Source organism: Epinephelus moara, chromosome 5 (genome assembly GCF_006386435.1).
Source record: "Epinephelus moara isolate mb chromosome 5, YSFRI_EMoa_1.0, whole genome shotgun sequence".
Taxonomy (NCBI): Eukaryota; Metazoa; Chordata; class Actinopteri; order Perciformes; family Serranidae; genus Epinephelus; species Epinephelus moara.
The window spans coordinates 10,174,956-10,196,071 of record NC_065510.1 but is presented as its reverse complement, the minus strand read 5'-3'; the positions used below and the strand labels follow the sequence as shown (position 1 = coordinate 10,196,071).

General features: G+C 40.5%; 2 protein-coding genes across 4 annotated transcripts in view; one reads left to right on the top strand and one right to left on the bottom strand.

The window, feature by feature from the left end:
• dok7b (docking protein 7b) overlaps positions 1–16,541 on the top strand; it is a 30,852-nt gene extending 14,311 nt beyond the window's left edge. The window contains exons 6-12 of one of the 3 annotated variants that reach the window (XM_050044884.1): positions 377–496; positions 5,029–5,136; positions 5,719–6,617; positions 12,824–12,895; positions 14,692–14,737; positions 15,212–15,364; positions 15,530–16,541. In XM_050044884.1, coding sequence (XP_049900841.1) covers positions 377–496; positions 5,029–5,136; positions 5,719–6,617; positions 12,824–12,895; positions 14,692–14,737; positions 15,212–15,364; positions 15,530–15,768 — 1,637 coding nt within the window. In that variant the 3' untranslated portion in view covers positions 15,769–16,541. Of the gene's footprint in view, positions 1–376; positions 497–5,025; positions 5,137–5,718; positions 6,618–12,823; positions 12,896–14,691; positions 14,738–15,211; positions 15,365–15,529 lie in introns of all 3 variants that reach the window. The other 2 variants (XM_050044885.1, XM_050044883.1) reach the window with 2 other exon arrangements.
• Positions 16,542–16,682: 141 nt separating this feature from the next.
• The window catches only part of lrpap1 (low density lipoprotein receptor-related protein associated protein 1), a 22,736-nt gene continuing 18,302 nt past the window's right edge, over positions 16,683–21,116 (bottom strand). Inside the window, exon 8 of the mRNA XM_050044888.1 lies at positions 16,683–20,665. Coding sequence (XP_049900845.1) covers positions 20,597–20,665 — 69 coding nt within the window. The 3' untranslated portion in view covers positions 16,683–20,596. The remainder of the gene's footprint in view (positions 20,666–21,116) is intronic.

Below are 21,116 nucleotides of genomic sequence, written 5' to 3'. Positions count from 1 at the left end.
GTTTCATGAATTTTTTTGCTTGCCTTGTGTTTTCACAGACTCCTACCTCTGTGTGGGCTTTATAGGAGGGTGAATTGAGAGATGTTTTATGTAACCTTTAGAAGAAAGGGCTGTTGCTGCCTCAAAGAGCAGCCTTGCCTTTACAACAGTCTTCTGAACTGCTCTGGATTTTGTTTGGCCTTGCTCAAAAATATTACTTTACTCTACATTTCACCATTTACTACAGTATTTTCTTACCTTTTTCCATGTGCCATACTGATTACTACTACTGCTTCATGCTGTTTAATTTGCTGATTAATTTTTTTTTTTTGAGTCTTCCATCACATAAGTCATTCATTGATAGTGCTGCCTGTCTCCCTCCTCCTCTCTCTTCTAGGGGCTGGTGTTTTCTTCTTGTCCTGTTCAGAAGGAGAGCAGATCAGTTTCCTGTTTGACTGCATTGTCAGGGGCATCAGCCCCAGCAGGACCCCTCATGGCCTGCGTCCTGCCCTGCCAGGTGAAAACACGCTTGTTTAAAAAAAACAACTCATGTTTTGGGTTAAAATACGTGTTATGTGACAGTAATGTGACAAATATATCACGTGTAATGTCAGTGCACGACAAGCGTACGTAAATTAAATAGTATTACATAACATTACATTAAAAACAAATATTTAGATTTGGTGTCACCCAGGATGTACATTTGCAAGTTATGTAACGTTGGATGAAAACAACAAAGACTTTTGGTGTCAAACAGGACATGATCAAACCCCTAGGAAGTGCACTGGGCTTTAAAGCCAATTTTTGTAGTGGTCAAACTATGTCCATCATGCGATGACATCAGGCCTAAAAAGTCTTTTTCCATGGACTTAAGGCCCATTTATGCTCAAAGTTAAATACAGATATGGACAGAGACTTCTGTCTGTGCTCCGAGTTCATTTCGTCCGTAATTCTGCACGTTTCCATAAAGCTTACGGATACGGGCCAAACGGAGCAGTACCCCTGGGAACCATAGGGGCAGTGTTGCTGTCACTACCCCATACGTAGCTCTAGTGAGACACGAAGAAGAAATAACAATTCAGTTTCTCTCATCAGCAGTACTAGAGAAAAGAATTCTCCGTCCTCCAGTCGCGATGTATTTAACGGCCTCACCGACCACCGCCTCCTACAACGCTGCCTTTGTTTTTGTCTTTTATGCAAGAGGTACATTATCAATAGCTCCTCCACAGTCGCCATGTTTGTTTTTGAGTTTGTTGTTGTCATAAACTTTTGACGCTGGGCTGCCTCCTGGTGGATATATTGGTTAAGATCCATGCCAACGTAAAGGGCGCATGGAAGTATGTGGGCAGTGACGGTAACATCGTTTGAAACAGACGTATACATTTTCGTACGTAAAGGGAGCATAGATGGGCCTTTACATGGTGAAAGAGACGTCTGTAAATCAGTGGATACATTTTTTGGAGCGATGCGACCCTTATAAAATTACTCATTTTACTATCTGGATTTGATCCATTCCGTCCGATAACATTTGGAAAGTCTAGATGGTCCGCCGGATTAAATAATTTTATCCCCTTTCAAGTTAGTGGAGCTCTCAACTGGAGGTAACCAGCTAGACCAGTGAAAGTCTCTAGTGCGCCTGCTATATGGGCCACACAGTGCAGAAGCAGTGCTGATCATTGGGGTAATTTGATATGTGGCAGGTGTACTTTTTTTGCTTCATGCAACGGTGAGCAACTTCCATTGGAATTAACGTGGCCCCACCTCCAATGCTGTATTCAGTTCTTTTTATACATCCACGGACACATACTGCGGTCTCCTGGGTGAAAGTCTTGTTTTGTTTAACCCATCCACCTACACAGACTTTCTTGCTATTTATACCTTGACAGTTGCTCTCACTGCCAAGTATTGTAGTGGATTGGTTTACACCAGAGTTACTTGAAAGCCAGGTTGGTCTCATAAAAACATTAAAGGGTGCCCTTGGCGTCAATATCACATGTTGAGGGACGTGACAAAACATTGGGGACCCAGGGATGTGAACAGGTAAATTTGTGTAGTCTAAGGAGGATTGAATAGTGATATTTTTAGTAATAACATTAGCAGAAGAGACCCACTGTTATGAACTGAAACAATCAACCACATTGGTATGTGACTCTGTGACTTTCATTATAAAGGTTTACTGCCTGTTTAGTGTGCATGTTTAGCATTTGTGCCAGGCGCCATGCTAACGGAAACACGACATGCTTAGAGCCCCAAGGGTCACCATGGGGCTTAGAGAGGTCATGCCTTTGTGTGTGACTTGTGTGCTATTGTAACGTACTGCTAATTTCATAGGCATTTCTGAGACCACAAATATGTAGACAGATGTTTTAGTGACAGTTGGAAAGAGAAAAGGTTGTACAGGGCACATACCAAGAATCTGACAGCTCAAATACCTCTGAGTAGACACAGAGACAAGGTTACCTCACTGTGGTACATTAGGCTACACACACACACACACACACAGTTCCCAGGATCTGTCTTTTGATTAGGACAGATGCATTTTTTGTAAAGATGAATGCTTTAGGTCCAATAGGTGGAGAATTGACGCCATTACGGAGAAAAGTCCTCAGTAACAGGTTTTGGCCTTTTCTTCTTCATACTGTAGAAAAAGGACAAGAACAGACCTTCAGTTCTTTATTTTCAGACATTAGGTACTGTCATTATTAAACTACACTTAACTTTTTTGTAGAGTCACTCATTTAAAAGTAAAACCCTGAATATTTTGACCTGGGTTCAGTTTTCCAACCTGTTTCCATCATACTGAGAGATTTTAATTTTAATTTTTCTCTATGTGCAGTTTTGTACTGCACAAGGACTCAACACTATAGCATGTGTTTTTCAATGCATCAGTGGCTCACTCTGTAAACAAGAGCCTTATGATCAGTATAAGTTAAGGAACATAAAACATCAACAATAACATAACATGATAATGTTGCACTGACATGGGGCATTCTGCTGCCTAATGAGCATGTTGTACTTGGAGCAATAAGTACAACATGCTCATTATCCACCCTCTTATCCATATTTGGATGAAAGAGCGAAGCTAACCCTCAAGCTAGCTGCTAGCTTGGATAGTAAGGTAGGCTGTGGTTCACTGTGATAATGCTAATTTTTGCTAGTGAAAAACAGGCCTAAAACCAGAAAAGCAAAATGTACTTGTTTCAGTATAACCAAATGCTGAACAAGACCTTTTTAAGTCACCAAAATGTTATAACTAAGTTTAATGAACTGAAAACACACTGAAATAGCGACAGCTACTGCTTTGCTCTGTGAATCTAGTGATATGCCATGGTTACTTAACCTAACCAAGATAGATAGATAAACCTTTATTTAAGTGTCAATCCACAACACACAATAAGAATACCAAGTACATAAGGGTACAGAAGAATTGCAAAAATGTACATAAGTTACAGTATTCAATACCCATTACCAGGGAAAGCAGGGAAATTAGCAGTAGAGACCAAAACAGTTTTTGTATCAGGCTGTAAAGGTGTTCATTTCTGCTGTAAAGTTTGGCATTTTAACATTGGGGCCTATGGGGATTGACTTGCTTTTAGAGCTGGACTCCAATGACCATTCGAGGAACTGCAGTTTTTGGCACCTCCATGTTGGCTTCATTTTTCAGCCCTGGAGGTTGCCCCTTGATAGATTCTGAATTTATGACTTTAACTTATTAAAATGAAGTATTTTTACATTGTGGTATTGCTACTAAGTTAAAGCAAAAAATCAGAATACTGAAAATATAACTTAAGATATACAAATACATGGTATGTTTCTTGTACATGGTGATGAGTCAGCATTAATATACAAGGCTCTAAAGGACTGGATCAGACAGACGAGAACATGGCCAAATAAATTATGTGCGTAGCTGTGTAGGTAGGTGGAGAGAGTTGAGTCCGAATTTATCAGGTCGATAGAAAAATAAGAAAAGACAGCATCCAGCTTGAAAATGTCCAGAGTTAAACTTCAGCCACCCTGCAACATTTATTCTAGTGTGAGCCAGCCTGCGTCAGTCTGAGGCCCACTGTAACCCTACGACATTCAGCGCTGTGAAGCAGCTATAATTAGCGTAGACCAGCAACGTTAGCAAATGTTAGCTGACACCTCACATAGCGTAGTGAAGAAACTTGGCAGGTTAGCATTAGCTGCTGCGGTCCAGAGGCAGAGATCCAGGGGTTAGGTTGTTGACACCTATACACACAAACACCCTGACCCAATGCAACGTGCACACATTGGCACACACACACACACACACACACACACACACACACACACACACACACACACACACAGAATGTATATATAGCAGGCATTAAGTGTGTAATTGGCAGGGTTTTACACTAAATTGATGTTCCAACAGATAGTTGAGGCGCCTGTAACCTCCTGGGAGACGTTAAATTTACAAGCACTCATAACAGCTGGAGACTAACTTAAACACACACAGGAGACATCTTAAAGAGGAGGCTGATGCATTCAGTAGCACTCCAACAACTTCTGCATTTAATATTTCCATTTGGATTGATAGAAGAGTTTTCTGGGCTGGTTATGTGAGATAAATATTTCTAAAGGACATTCTGCCATGCTGAAGTTTGTTTTCACAACTAATGCCATTTAAAAAAAAATGAATGTGAGTGACCTTAAAATATTTTCATTTACGTCTTTATCTACATACACACCATCAAAACTGCGGTGAATTCATTTGCTCCAAAGACTATTTGGGCTGCAGTCAAATTACCATTTTAATTTAGAGTGCGATAAAGATTATTGATCCTTGAAATGCAGCAAGGACTTCGGTTCTGAGCTTTACTGTTTCTCTTACCTTGACGTTGGGACAGCTTCCCCACAATTGTTGCTTATAGATTCGGAAACATGATGGACAGTGAAAATGTGTTTTAATGTCATCAGGTGTGTGCACACACACCTCAGTCTTGTTTTTATTCTCTCTGCTTACACACTCTGAAGGGTCCTTTTTATGTTTGTGCATGTCTGTATGTCCTGTAAAAACAGAAGATCCCAGTGCTGACCCAGTGTCAGCAGAGGACCGAATCGACAAGGAGGCATCAGAGCTGGAGAAGAGACTCAGCATGTTGTCTCAGAGCAGCCTCGCGAGCAGCACAGGTACGTTTATACTGTTTACTTCACCTCAAGCTGTACTGTATCAATATATAAAGCATGAGCACTCTGTAATGTATCAGATGGATAGTAAGCATCATCCTAGGACCTTCAGATGTAGTTTATTATGACGTTTTGCTCTAAATTATGAATCTCTTACTCACCACTGAACCTTATACTGTATGATTCATCACTGGTCTATATTTACAAGGCAATTTTTTGGAAAGTTTCTGTCATCATTACGTGTGTTTATGAGTCAGAAATGTGAAGTTCGGAGGGTCAGCAGGGCATCTATCCATGATTCATTTTTGATGACTAACTCTAAAGTTGTGGAAAAAAGAAAACCTTCATGTTTTCTGCCTTCACTGCATAGAAAGGCCGGCAAAAGACTTGAACCGTGGCAAGTGAGGACAGCTAATTGAAAGCTGATTTCACAGGGTCATGGGATTTTGTACCCAGAGCTTGAGTAAAGACACAATTTATATTTTAATTATTAAATGTTCTGTGTATAGGCATTAAACTTTGTGGTTTGTGTGCAGGCTAATAAATTACTTCATCAGGATCTAATAACTTTATCGCCCCCTTTAGCTTCCACTTATAGCTGCAGCACATCTGTTGCCGGGGACGACCAGAGCAGCATCTCCAGCTCCTCCTCCAGCCAGTCAGATGCAAGCTACGGAAGCAGACTTCCATTTTGGGTGGAGCCATTAGGTAGACCTCACCTGTCCAACGAGACGGCGTCAAGCTCGTCCACGCTGAAGGTTTTGACCAGCTCAGATGACAGGCTTTATGCTGCTGTGATGGGAAGCTCTGGGACTCGGCCATCCTCCGCCCAGCTCCATTCTCGTGGTCTCCATGACAGCGGGCGACAAAGCTCATTAGACAGTGGGATCGGAATAGCTACAGGCAGTCAGTCATCTTACTCAGGGAGCTGCTCCTCGTATACGGGGAGTCTGGACATGGCCAGCCAGGGAGGGGAGGGGGAGTTTGGCTCTGTGGCCAGCCTACCTGCTCCACCCCCTCCTCCTTCTTCACCTCCTGCTCTTCCTCCCCCAACTTCTCCTCCACCTCCTCCTACTTTTCAGTCCACACCTGTCCCAGACCACAGTTGTGCTACCTCTTCCTCCTGCTCTTGTTCCTCCAGATCCAGCTCTCGTGCGTCCCGGAGGCACAGTGACGAGTATCAAATCCCCAACCTGCTCAGACTGCGGTATGACACCCCCAGGAGTCTGCTCCAGACCCTGTCCCTGAGGGTACAGGAAGGCCCACCAGAGCTGGACAGGGACAGCAGGGGCAGTGGGGATGCAGGGGGCAGTCAGGGACAAAGGTTGAGCAACATCCCCACAGAAGCCAAGGCTCAGCATCATGCTGGGATGCAGCGCTCACAATCCTGGGGCAGTGAGAGGGCGCCCTCCGTAGACAGTGAGGGGAGGTCCACACCTAGAACCCTGCTGGTGCCTGGAGGTCCAGTTTGTGCAGAAACACAGGTACTGACAGTCTCACACTCAAAACTTCAATAAACCAGTCAACACTCAACCAACTAAGCACACTAAATATCAGAGAGTATCTTAAGATAATGTATGTTGAAATTAAAACTCCTCTTCATATATTGGATCAAAGCGATAAAAGATATTTTACACAGGCTCTATCAGTGGGACCAGAGAAAATATGCCTTTTAAAATATTTCCATAACCCAAGAGTCTAACACTGAGGAGATTTGGTTAATCACATTATAATATAGTACAACCTAAGAAAACAGATTGTCATCATCTCTGCAGTGCTCAGCACTATATTCTGAGAAATTCTCAGACTTTATGTTCTCTTTGGGAGTTTTGTTTCTGTGCTAACATTTGCATTAAGTGAAATCTTAATGAAATGAAACAAAATGTTTCATGCTAATCACTTACTCCAGGGTTTACTCCCACAGATTGTAATGTCTCCTTAATGTTTCTGTGTGCATTTATTAAGCCCACACTGGTATTTCTTTTATTCTTGTATTAATGATAAGTGGGGTCTTATGCAACTATCCCTTGTGATAATAAGACAGGATAAGCACCTCAGTGGAAATGGGGTTTGGCTGTAGAAGAAAGAGGCAGCTTGAGTACAAGTGATATCGCTAAGGTTACCAGTTCGGCACCTGCTGTCACAGATGTTTAGCTGTATTGTAGTTGAAACACTGCTGTTGATTCAAGTATCTGGGAGAAAATGTCTGTTTATGTTTTTGCAAGGTTCAAGACCCGGCTCATATATTTCTCCAGTAATATGGGGAGTACTCTAACTCCTGGGAACCCATGGTACTCTGTCGTCCTAGTATGTTACATCTGTTTGGTCCTGGGCATAATTTTACGTTTAACATATAGACAAAAAAAACACATTTAAGTCCATTCTCAGTATTCAACAGTACAGTGAGGCTGTAGATCTTTAGATCTGGACCATGACCATATTCAATAGGATTCATTCTTCAGTAAACCAGTCAAATCTGCACCAAATCTCATGGTGATGAGAGATGTTGAGACAGGCCTAATTCAGTCCAGACCAGGGGTGGGCAACCACATGTGGCTCCTTATCTACCCTACAGTGGCTCCCTATGGGTTTGTCAAAAACAGGATATTTTTTAACTTTTTTTTTTCATACATCATTGTTCTAGGCCTAAAGTGATTTTACATTCACCACTTGCAAAAATGTGTAGCCTGTACACTGATTAACAAGGTTTTAACATTTCTTCAACTAAAATGTTAATAGTATGCGGACAGATGTGTTTGCTTCACAGCCAACGCTGCAAAACTGAAGTAGCAAATAATCATGACGCCTAATGCAGAGGAGCCACCTTGTGGTAAAAGATATTAATGAATGCTCGTTTGGAGCCATCAGTAAAGTTGATAGGCTAATTTAGATACCTTCTTTAAAGGCTCAAATATGCCTGGTCCCTCCTTGCATCCTTTTTTCCTTTTAATAGTAAAGGTTGCCAACCCCTGGTCTAGATCAAAGTGGTGGACAGGTCAACCAGCAGACAAAAATTGACATCCACAGAGCTATGCTCCCAGCATGGTTAAAAACTAGAGAACTAATACAGAAAACAAGCTGGAGTTCTTTCAGATTACCTATTAGAAGTAATTAAAGGAAATGAAACACCAGGGATTAAGTGCTGGACACAGTGCTACAACCTTTAAACACATCAGTTAACTCCATCTACAGCACAATGGTCATATCAAAGCTTACATTTAGACTTACAATACTATATCCACACAGTGGTACATGAGACTGTGACTAAATTATGTGTGAAAACATCATGTTCCTCCACCACCTCTGCTTCTAAAGGCACTGTGGCTGATTGAAAACAACCAGTCAGAGCCGCCGAGGAGTCTCTCATGCAGCTGTCACTTATTTTCATTAGGGCTGTGCGTTCAAATGTTCTAGATATGTGATGGCGATAAAATTTATGTCCATAATGATAAGCTTTGGACTTTTTCTTCTTTGGACATTCTTGATATGAATAGATCTGACAGCCTATCACACATCGGAAATGAACACGACAATAGCCAGTCAGTCTGCTGCGTCTCCTCTCTCTGCTCTGTGTTGCTGCCAGTTTGTATCAGCTCCTCACAGACACAGTGACAGCAGCGTCAGTTCAGAGCAGAGCCTAAGCGGAGGCAGTGAAACAGACTTAAGGATAGATTTGATTGGAGTCACCGACAGCAATGCTCATTATCCAGAAGTACAACAAAAAGGAGACTGTATGATCAGTTCATCAAACACCTGTTGTCATGTGGTGTCTTCAGGTCATTCTGCCTGCAGTAACTTGCTGCCTTCTCTTGTGAAGGCAGCGAGTTGCTAGCTGAAAGTAACCTGCCGTTATCCTCCACAGCTGAGAAAGTATTGACAAAAAAAGCTGACACCACTTAAGTTATATGCAAGTGATTTGGATATCTTAAAAGCAATGAGTTGCAGATAGAGACGGAAAACAAATCAAGAGTTATGTCATTCAACATATTCTTTTATCATAAAATATATTTTAAACCAAGCCATGTTTGCATGGTCAAATGTTATTTTGTTTTAATAAACTATTGTAAAGTTTAACACATGAACCCTGTGGTTGTTTAGGCCTCAGTCATGAGTATCAAATTATATATCGTGCTAAATATGAATATTGATCAATATGGGAAAAATTATCATGATAATGTTTTTTGCAATATCATCCAGTACTAATGTCAATCACTGTTCATCAACAGGCAACCACTAGGCAGAACTGATCAAATAGAAATCAAGATTCTGTTACTGCATTGCATATTTCTCACCTCAAATGTTTTCAGAAACATATTTTAGTGTACTGTTTAGTTGTAAAATGAGAAAGTTTGGCTTGACTGTTTTTAATATTGTGGTCAGGCTACAAACATTTTCATTTTACAGCTAAAGACTACTGTAAAATCTGTCTGAAATCAACTGAGGCAAGAATTGTTTACAAACTTGTCATATGCACTACTGTGTGGATATAGTGTAAGTTTCAGCAAATATAACAAAGTTATTTTTTATAAAAGTTACCAACTGCGGTTTGAACCTAACAGAGCCAAACGGGTAGTCAGTAAAGTTCTTGGCAATATATAACCTTTAATTTGTTTTTTAGTACTTGTAAGGTTAAGTTGATTTGTTGAGGGTTGCAATGTTCGTTTCCTGGTTCAGACTGAATGAAATGTTGATTCAACCAGATGGTAATCCTTGAGGCATTAGTTTGGACAGTTGTTCAGCAAATTGCCCATCAAGCTTCTTTTAGTCGGTCAAGTTGAGGGTCTCTCTTTTCTAATGGAGTTTTTCTCTGTTTGGCCTTTTGTAATATTAACTTTTGCCCTTGCCGTGTTACTGAATTTTGCAGTGTTTGTGACTGATGCACCAGCAGTTCAAGCAGCAATTATCTGGCCTCTTCACATATACACACAGCTACTTCCAATTCAACCTAATGACTCATTTGGGTGGCTGCCTTTGTAATTGCGATTTATAGTCAACGCCTCAAAGGCTCGTGGGGAAGTTGAGAACACTGCAGTGCCTGCCACACGAGCAGAAAAGCAAAAAGAATATGTGGGTATGTTTTCTGTATAGAGTGTACTTGCTATTCTGTGATTTAGACTGGGGATCAGTAGCATCATAATCCATTCCCACCACACAAAAACCTTTCTTAACTGTCTAAGTGCTGTATAAAAGAAGTGGACATAGTTTCCGGGTCTGAAAAGTGAAGCCAATGCAGAAGTTCCTTAAACCTACATTCTTTCTAATGGCCAGCAGGGGGCGACTCCACTGGTTGCCAAAAGGGGTTTGATTGTCTAGATGTCTATGAGAAAATGACCCTACTTCTCACTTGAATTACTAACTCGGTAAACATTCTCCTAACTGGTTTTTGGTCTCAATCACTAGTTTCAAGTCTTCTTCAACGCAGCATGAGGTTCATTTTGTAATTTATGATCCTATTAGAGTAAAAATTAGACGCTAAAGCAGGGTATGCTTCAGGGTGTGGCTATTTTGTGATGAACAAGTCACAGTGACCTGCCAATCAGGACAAAGGTGTAGCAATGTGTATCCTCCTCAGCTCCACCCTCTCATCCACATATGGTCACTTCCTTAGACTGTATAAAATAATGGACGTAGCCACCATGATGTCACCCTCTGGCTTGTGGACTCCTGTTTTGAGCTCCTTGAGTTTTAAGGCTTTAAATTTGGCTGCCACCTTGGATTTTTAGAGCCAGAAGGGACAATATTTGTAGAAGAGGGTGACTCTAAACCTAAGGCTAGCTGCTAACTTGGTCAGCACGGTGCATTTATAGCTATGATTAACTGTGATAATGCTAATGGTGATTTTCGCTAGAAAAAACAGGCTCAAAACCATTCAAAAAACATCCGAAACATCCGACTCATGGGAGGGTATTTTAGTCCAACCAAATGCTGAGCAAGACTTTTATAGATGATGTTACATCTAACTTTCATGAGCTGAAAACACGCTTAAATAGCAACAGCTATGGCTATGCCTGTACTCTGTGGATCTAGGGCTAAGCAATGGTAACATTACCTAACCAACATTGTTGTCATGGTAGTGACTTGTTAATGAGTGGCACCTACCTGTCACTCAAAGCAGCCTTGCCCTTAATTATGCATATCTTTAAGCCCTAATAAAAGGGGAACAGGTGAGTCATATAAAAATTCACCCCTGTACAGCTGTCATGAATGTTGACATTAGCGACTTAGACCAAAACAGTTTTTGTTACAGGCTGTAAACCTGTTTAATTTTGCTTTAAAGATAGACATTTTAGCATGGGTGTCGATATAGAGTCACTCGCTTCTGGAGCTTGCCTTAAGTGGGCTTGGAGGAACTGCAGGTTTTGGCACTTCATTGTTGCCTTTGTTTTTCAGCCCTGATGGTTGCTGCTTGGTAGCAATATGCATCCTCCCCAGCTTCACCTTCTCGTACAAAAATGGTCACTTCTGTCTCCAAAAAAACTAACACTGCCGAAACACCAAACTCGAGGCTTCTAAATAGCAGTCCACAAACCAGTGGCTGGCATTGTGGCAGCTACATTCACTTTTTTTATATACAGTCTATGCTGCTATTTTGTAATCACAGCATGCCCCCTCAGTTTATTCCATTACAGGCAGTTTAGCCTCTAGTCCAAGTGGCTTTGCATGTCTTTGCTCTCATCACCTCAGGGTGTGGAGACGTGGTGTGAGGATTCAAACACCAAAAAGAAGTGACTGAATCAAAGCCAGGTCCTTCTCACTTTGAGATTACTGTGCCACCTGCTGAGCCACTGAACCGCCAAATTAGAAAAACAATAACTGCAAAGAAATTAGGTGGTAGTTTCTATCAAAAACCTGTCTAGAACTGGACTTATTTTCACTTTGATACTTATTGTCTGAAACCTCAAAAGCCCTCAAAAGAGACTTCTCCACATTATGTCTAATTAATTTTCTGATAGATTGTGAAAAGCACTTCCCCCATGTAGCGAGTAAATTATCAGAGCAGGAGAGGAAGCAGCCTGTCTTGTGATTTCTGACAGCTTGTGTAGGAGTGTGTGTGTGTGTGTGTTCATTATACATCATGTTTATACTGGAGAGAGAGAGAGCAAAAGGCGACGGAGAGAGTTAATGAGTAGTGATGAAACAGACAGAAACCCTCAGAGAGGAGAGTCCTGTTGTATGAAACAGAAATGAGTTTTCTTTATTCATCAGTCCTCGACTCTGAAGTGTCAGCGGTTCAATATGGCAAAAACTACACATCCGTCATGTCGGTAATGAGACGATGCCTAAGTCCACAAGTTGTATCATGTGTTGAAACAAACCGTGTGACAGAAAATATTCTTGAAGCGCGAGCCTGCTGTGGGCAGGAGGAAAACGATAAATTGGGATACGCTGTCAGAGAGTTCTCATGTCTGAGCCAGCCACCCTTTTTGTTTCTTGTCTACCACCTCGAAAAATGTCAGCTCTGTCCTCTCGACTCTGTATCACACTTTCTTTTTACCACACATCCTCACGCTTCCCTCTTTCTCCTGATCAAACTTTGCCTCTCAGTCTGCAGCTGCTTACAAAATCTCCTCTCTCCATACCTCATTTCTCTCCAGTTTGAACAGTTGCTGCTTCCTAGTAACAGTGTTGATTTGTCGCTGTGAAAAAACAATTAACCCTGTCTCAATGATAACCCCTCTTGTCTCTCCAGTGCAGTCATGGGTCAGACAACTACATTACACCGGAGCAGTGGCGGTCAGCGAGGAACAGATGCCTGACTCAGGTAGGATTTTATCCGCCTATTAGCTCCAGCCATAAAGAGATTATGTATACTTAAGGCAATGTAGCTTTTGAAAGAAGAAACAACACACTCAGCAACACACTTATATGAGAAGTTTAATTCATAAGCAAATAAAACACACCTTTGCATATTTCAATACAGTCAGAGGTTTTGCTGTTAGAGCCTTAAAGACTCTACCCACAAAATGACCAACCTAGCATCACACAGTTTTCCTCACATGTGAACGGATCTTCATGAATTTAAGTAATCAGGGTTTGCATTTTACAACAGCAAAACTATATAAAAACATCTTTTTACAAACTCTCACACAACTTGTACAGTGTAATCCAAGCCTCATTTATCCAGTTGTATGCTCAGTAGGCTATTTCCTAAACACGTGCCTTTTCAAGAAAACGTTACTGTATTAAACACTTTCCCAACAAGTAGCACGCCCAGAGCAAGCCTGGGTATGGGCATGCATTCTGCTTGGGCTTTGTTTGAGCTGAGTTCAGTTGTGTGACCGGCGTGCTACTCGTGCCGTCAGTTATTCGCCTGTGCTGTGTCAGTGTTGGAGTTTGACACACACACACACCACAGATTTGTTTTTACACACATCTACACGGTGCTGCAGAACTAACCATCTCAAGCACCCCTCTTTACCATTCAGCTGACCCACTAAACTATCACTTGCCGCAGGTCTGCCGGTAGCTAGCATTGGGCGAAGCTGAGGGGTATAAGTTGCAACCATGTTTATTAAAATAATAAAATAACACAGAGGCTGCTTAGTTTGAACCAAGGTGGCAAACTCCTTATTACCATCAGCATCATCAACATCAAGGCATTACAACTTCATGCCTACCATTTTTAACTTTCACAATAAAAGCCCTAGACATATTCACTGCTTACAAGAGGGAACTTAGTCACATGTTGTTAAATATTTTTCATTCTCGGAACCCATCAGCTGTATTCGGCGTCTGACTTCCGGCAGATGGCGATACAGCATCTGGGGGCAGACCCCCGATTAAGTTTGCATTCAACATAATACCTTAATATCTCAATGCATGTACATGTAGGCTAACACGAAAGGCAATTTATTATTCTGACCTATTAAAAAAAAAATGCTTGGCTGGTGAGTAAAAGTTACATTTGGACACTAGCTTTTGTAAAAATGCATGTGGTTGGGAAGTGCTGAGCAGATAATGGGATAAATGAGACTGGATTAAAAAGCACGAGTTGTACAAGAGTTTGTTAAATGTTGTATAGTTCTGCTGTTTCACCCTGATTACTTTAATTCATGAAGAACTTGCACCTTTTTTTAATTCTATGTTTACTGGAGGCATGCAAGAATAAACACTTTTCTTCATGAATCCAACGTAACATGGTGAATAATTGATATACAGTGGGCATTGTGTGGGGGAAGGATCCCTTTAACTAGTCTGGGATGATCAGTAGTAAATTGTGGTTGATGTTAAACGGTAGCTAGATGCTGTGTAACTGACATGAGTACATGACGTGCCAACTTTAAGACTCCTCTCTACCTGTGTTACTGTTAGACTATCTAACATGTCACAGATGAACGTAACAGTGTCTTTGCTGAAGAGAATCTCTGGTAATGTAGCCAAATTCACTGTGCTGTTATCCTGTAATTACCACTTGTGGCTACACTATCAAATATGACAAAAGCATCAAACAAGCTCATTTCTTAAAACAAATACAATGGATATAAGCTGCAGAACCTTTAGTCAATTCTAGAGTGCTTCAAAATAAAATCTGAAATGCTTTTGTCATTAATTTTCTAGGCTGCCAACTCACCATCAGGCCTGTCACCTTCTGCAGATACACAAGGTGTGTTTGAGTCTTGCTCAGTAACATTTACTCAGGTTCTGTACTAAAGTGCAGGTTTGAGGTACTTGTGCTTTCCGTGAGTACTGAAGTTTTATGCCTCTTCACTTCTTTTCCAACATATTTCAGAGGTAAATACTGAATTTATTTGACAGTTAATTTTACATTTAGGTTTTAAATAGTTTATAAACTATGATGCATTGCATTGATTGAACTACCAAACAGCATATAAAGTTGTTAGAATGAGCTCCAGCATGACAAGATACGACATTGAAAATACTGCTTACATGTTTGTTCATTACATAAGATCATACATTACTACATAGCACTGACCGGGACCTTTCTGTTGAATGAGTACTCTTACTTTTGATACTTAATACTGTGATACTACTTATACTAATTCACACTTTAACAGAGTATTTTCACATTATTATATTATTTTTATTTGAGCGAATGATCTGAATACTTCGTTCACAGATCCTCCTCTCTGTGTGACAGAGGATCAGGATGAAGTTGGGGATGTTGCTGATAGGTTAGCAGGTCTGAAGTGGTCGTTGTCCTCTCTGCCAACCTCTGCCCCTCCACCTCCACCTGTAGCACTGAGCATGCACAGGCCAACATCAGCTTGTGGTAAGAAAGTCCCCATATCTCTAATAAGTGAACTATCATGTTTGATGTTTCCCAGATATATCTCATTTGTAGCTCACTGCTGATGTACTAACACTAATCCTTGCTGGTCAGGGGTAACCAATAGGCAACCAGTTTAACAGCTACACTTTTGGATTCTTCCTTCAGGTATTTTCCAGTCAGCCCACGCAGCTCCTTCATCCCTGGACACTGGGCTCCACGGTGGCAATGCTGCTAATTATGTTAATATCCCCATTAGCCCCCTGCCAGCTAGAACTAACAGAGAGCTCCTCTACACGGAGCTTGACCTGCGGGAGCCCGGCTCAGCTCCAGCCTCTGGTCCTTACAGTCCTCTCAGAGGTAAGACTTTGCTGCTCTGCAGACCCAGTAAGAATACACAGCCTTAAATTTAAATCTCCTATTTTTCTACTGCTGCTTTCTTTTTTAACTGGCTTCTGAGAGGGTGGTTTTATGTCAGCTTTTGCATCATACGTCTTCAATATCCATAGACCTAATCTATCATTAGCATACACAATATTATAGTTTGACACGGTGTACATTGATAAAAGGTAAGAACAAAGGCAGGAGTAAGGACAACAGAACTGCAATATGTTTAATTTGGCTAAAATTGGTCTTACAAAACCTAAATGCACCACCAAAGAAAAAATTGCACTGATATAGAGTGCTGCAGGAATGAGTCCTAAAACCCCCGAAATGAGTCGGTATTAACATTTCGGTTCCCTTGTCTCGAAGTCGGTGGGTTTTTTGGTCAGATGTCTGAAATAAGGTCTGTGGTTAATACAAGCTCGAGATTTTGTTCTACAATGTAACATACTGCACTCGTGAATTTGGAAGGTTTTATGTGTTGTAAAAAAAGGCGTATAAGAAATGTCTGACATTACCACATGCATGCCAAACACGGCACTACAGCCTCACTGTGGTGGCGACATAGAAGTCATGTGACCATAGTGTAGTTCGTTTAGCTTTAACTTCTTGCAGTTGCATTTGCACTTTAAAGATTATAAAGTGATGTTCATTTGTGAAGTATATCTTGTTGAACAAGACGATTTTCTGCAGTCATCCAAAACGGAAATGGAAAAATCCCCCCCTTTTTTTGAGGTAACAAGTGCAGTGCTAACTTACAAATTGGCCTACCAAAAAAGTCATCCCTGCAGCACTCTATTATGACAGACTAAAATAAAAATTGTTTTTGTGTGGTTGAGAGCACTCTGCTATTGCTGTTTATTTTACTACTTGCCTCTTTGGGGAGCAAAGTTTACTTTGCAATTAGCATAAAGTATGGACAGATCAGTACACTGTATAAATAGGGAGAAACAATTTATTCATGAAAAAGACATATGAATGCAATTTATTGTGCTGATTTTTCTGGTATAATCACATTCATGGACTGAAGCAGTTAACAAAAGTGTCCTAAAGCAATTTACAACACAGGTAATAATATAAACATCCAAAGTAATTTTATGCATTCTTACAACTAGATTAAATTAATGGTTTACAAGAAGACTTCTCCCACATGACAATTTGTGGTAACACTTTCATGAACTTGTCATTAACATTATGTATATGTCATAAACGTTTGTGACTGCTGTCATTAAGTGTCATTCGCTTTTTGTAATGACAAGTTGACATTAAAGTGACATTACCAGAAGTTGTCTTTTTGTCATGACAACTTGACATGAACATAAAGACATCTTCTGGTAACGTCATCCTCGTAAATGTGAAGTTGTTATTATAAGGACATCCCAAACAAATTTAATGTCAACTTGTCATGACAAAAACCGAATGACACTTAATGACAGCAGTCAAACGTTTGACATGTACATAATGTTCATGACCGTGTCATATCACTCTTATGTAGATACCCTCAAGCAAAGTGTTACCCAATTTGTAATTACTGCGTGTTACCTTGAATTTGCAGGTTTGAAGTACTGCAACAAGTAAATGGTGTCTGCATTTAACAGCATTTACAAACTTTTACACTACTCCTGGAATATAGCCCAAGTCTCATTTATCCAGTCGTATGCTCAGTACTTCCCAAACACATTTTTTGCTAAAACATTACAATGTAAAACGCTCCCGCCTACAAGTAGTGCACCCTGAGGTCCACTTGATCAGAGTTCAAATGCGTGCACATGCCCAGGCACACCACTCGAATATTATGTTTTAAATCAATAACATTTTAGTAAAAATTCGTGTTTGGCAAGTACTGAGCATACGACTGGATAAAAGAGACTTGGATTATACTGTATGAGTTGTGTGAGAGTTTGTAAACACATATTTTGGTATAGCTTTGCTGTTGTTTACATGGTCCCCATAAGTTTTCTTCAATAATTCAAGGTAACATCCTGTAAGTATGATACAAAGTCATTTTTGTATCCCAACAGTACCAATGAAGAAAAGGTCATAGTGTATGGTTCAGTTAATATGTGGCAAAAGTAACTGAACATCTCAAGGACGGACAGGTCGCTGCTTATTTTTCCTGCATGTGACAAAGTAGAAACAAATGTTTTCTCCTTCTCCGACCAGAGGAAGGTTCCATCAGGTATGCCCATCTTGACATCGCTGCCATGGAAACAGCTCAGAGAGTGGGGGCGGAGCATGTTCAGGGCAGGGAGGACAGACTGACTCAGCTGGAGAGCAGGCGGCGAGGGCCACCGAACTGACTCTGCAACTCGGTGACACTTTAAAATTCATTGCTGATTCTCTCAAAATAAGCTGAAGTGCTTAACTGTAGTTGATCATACCAATCATTGTTGTACTTAACACACCCACAGTTGTGCCAGTGTACAGAAATTCCCACAAACAATCCATTCCACTAAGAATAAGAAGAAAATAGGAAATGTCTGGGTAATCTCTTATGCAGCTGCCATCTTGGATGCGTTTTGTGTTAAGTTCTCATATTCTTGTACTTAAGTTGGAGCTTTCCTGCATTTCTAGAAGACTTTTTATCCCAGAAATGCTCCTTTTTTTACTGTCTTTTGGGCTGCATGGCACTTATATCTGCCTCTTTTAAGATCCTCTCAGGTGACTGTTAAACATGGATTACAATAGCCTTAATTATGAGGGATTAGGAGGCGAAGTCCCTCCCCTTCCAGTGGACCACAATGGGACCTTATTTTGCAAAAAATGTGTAGGGTAGTTAATCTTGAGACAAATAATTATTTGATCCCATTTAAATTGTGCCACAAATTACACACAGAATGTTTAAAGGGTAATTTTGCAAGTCAAGAAAGTTGCAGTTTGTTGTAAAACTGTTGAACTATAAAACTACAAAAATATGTAAGTGATGTCATAACCACCCTCAGCGCTTCATTGACACTTTCATGATCGATCACGTGCAGCCTACTTCAGCCTTTGACTATTTAAAAAGCAACACTGTTGCTTCAACTAAGGCATGAGAGGAATGCTGGCAGAAAACTACTAATTGTGTGAATTTTTAAAGCGTATTCATTTCACGCTGTTTCTTACAACATATTCCCTCTGCTGACTATAGCTACTCAAAGGAGCTGTCAAGGTTGCTTTTTAGCCGGTTTTAAGCTGAAACTCGGCACATAAATTAAAAATAACATGAGTAGAACATAGCTACGTTACCAGGCTACTTAACTTGCTGGTCTTGGTGACGTAGCTATGTTGAGCGAGACGAGAGCTGTATTTTGCTGTGGTACTTTATTGAATTGCAAATTCATCTTTTAAACTGACAAATGTGTAGTTCATGGCACAATTCAAACAAGTTAAATTACTTTGTCATACAGAAATAAGGTCCCTTGTGGGACACTGGAAGGGGAGGGACTTCACTTCTCTATGGCACCAAACACTAATGTTTACCACTGATATCATAGCTAGGAGACAAAGAGACAGCTGCTGTGCTTGGCAAATTGTAATTTGTTAATCTGGAGTTTCTTTTAAATTCCAGCTAGATTTACTTTAAGACTGTCTTGGCATGGCACTATTTGTTGTTACACCTCCTATTAAAAGGTGAGAGATCGAGCCCGCCTCATCGCACTGATGCCTCACAATCGACAGTCCCAGCTTGCTTGGCTATCATTCCACATCAGAGCTCAAAAGCATTCGATTGAAATAAGCGTCTTAGAGTTATACCTCGGATGCAAATTAGATTAATCCAGGCCCATGTGGCCCAAGAAGGACATGACTGAGTAATCAGCCAGCCAGGGACATTATTCATCACAGTAATCAATGTCTCTGCTTCAGGTCAGAATTGATGAATGGGAAAGCACAGTGTGTGTTCCAATTTCTCACCTCCCTCTTGATATCATCAGGACAAATTGTCCAACATTTGGCACTAATTTATTTTTATGGCCGCGGTTCCCTACCGGCATATCTCAGGAGGCGAAACAACATGAGGGCGAGTTATAAAAACTTTCCCAAAATAGCCTGTTAATGTCACGACAGGGACTGCTTTTCTCTACAGGATTTGTAAATAATAACTGCTTTTATTTATGCCAAGACACTAAGAATGATATTAAACTATATTTTTTAAAATATTACTGTTTGTATGTTGTTGGCACCTGTATCTTACTGATTAAAGACTGCTGTTACATTTTGACGATTCCGGGTTTCAGTGCTTCTAACCTGAATCTGCAAAGCATTCTTCACATTGATTAAACGGTAACAGTGGCATCACAATATTTCAGCCGACTAATGTCTGAGTTACTACCGTACCAACAGCCACTCTGATGTAGCATTAATTACTTGCACAACTACTGACAGATGGGTGTGGACAAACTGTCTGGCCAGCAATGTGCCGATATTCCTGCAAGATGAAGTACTCCCTTAAACTACATCAGCTGGTTAAGAGTGACTCAACTGCTGCTGTCTATCCCTCACCAACCACCCCCACAAAATTTGCAGGCCTGAAGTACTGCAACATTTACAGCCAGACATTTTTTCTACACCTGCCTGCCAACCGTACAAATAAATGCAAAGTACCAGACTTAACATGTAAACTATTCCTTCTTTGTTTTATCTGTGACCTAATAAGTTCAGCTGATTTTTATAAATCTCTCATTATGTACAAATCATCCATTCAGCAACCTCGCATAAGAAATCAACAACTAATAACACTAGAAATGTAGAAAACACTGATTTTTTTTCTTTACAGTAGTTGAGGTGGAATGGGGGAACGTAGCGTATGCTGTGTGTGTGGTTGTAGAGGGAATTATTTCAGTTCGTCCAACCTTCATGATCCCGTGCCTCTCAGAGCTCGTTGTGCTCGAGTCCCTCACCAGAGATCTTGTTGGACAAGTCCTGCATATGTTTCTTCATCTGGAATCAAATAGTGAAAGACATGCATGTTAACATTTCACTGCAAGACGAATATCTGTAGATCTATAATTCAGTTTGTGTGGTGGCTGAGAAGTTTACAACTAAATATGCTCTGCCTCAGCATTTACACAAAAACTAAGAACAACTTTTTGGTTGTTTTCGTGGTAAACTGTCGCTAAGACTCTGGTCAGTCTTTTGCAATGTTCATGTTTTATAAAGGGAATCTGTAACCTCTCTTAGATTGATTAGTAATGTTTTTAAACTTTTACGGCATTAAGATAATTTTGGATGCTATACTTAAAGGGAAATTTCGGTTTATTTCAACCTGTCTCCTACAAATTTAGGACGATAGGAAGATGAAAAGTTCATTCATTTATTTTATGAAAGATTTATAGAATAATGGCTGACTTTTTGCCAGACTTCGACTTTGTGGAGGAGGAATTTGATTTTG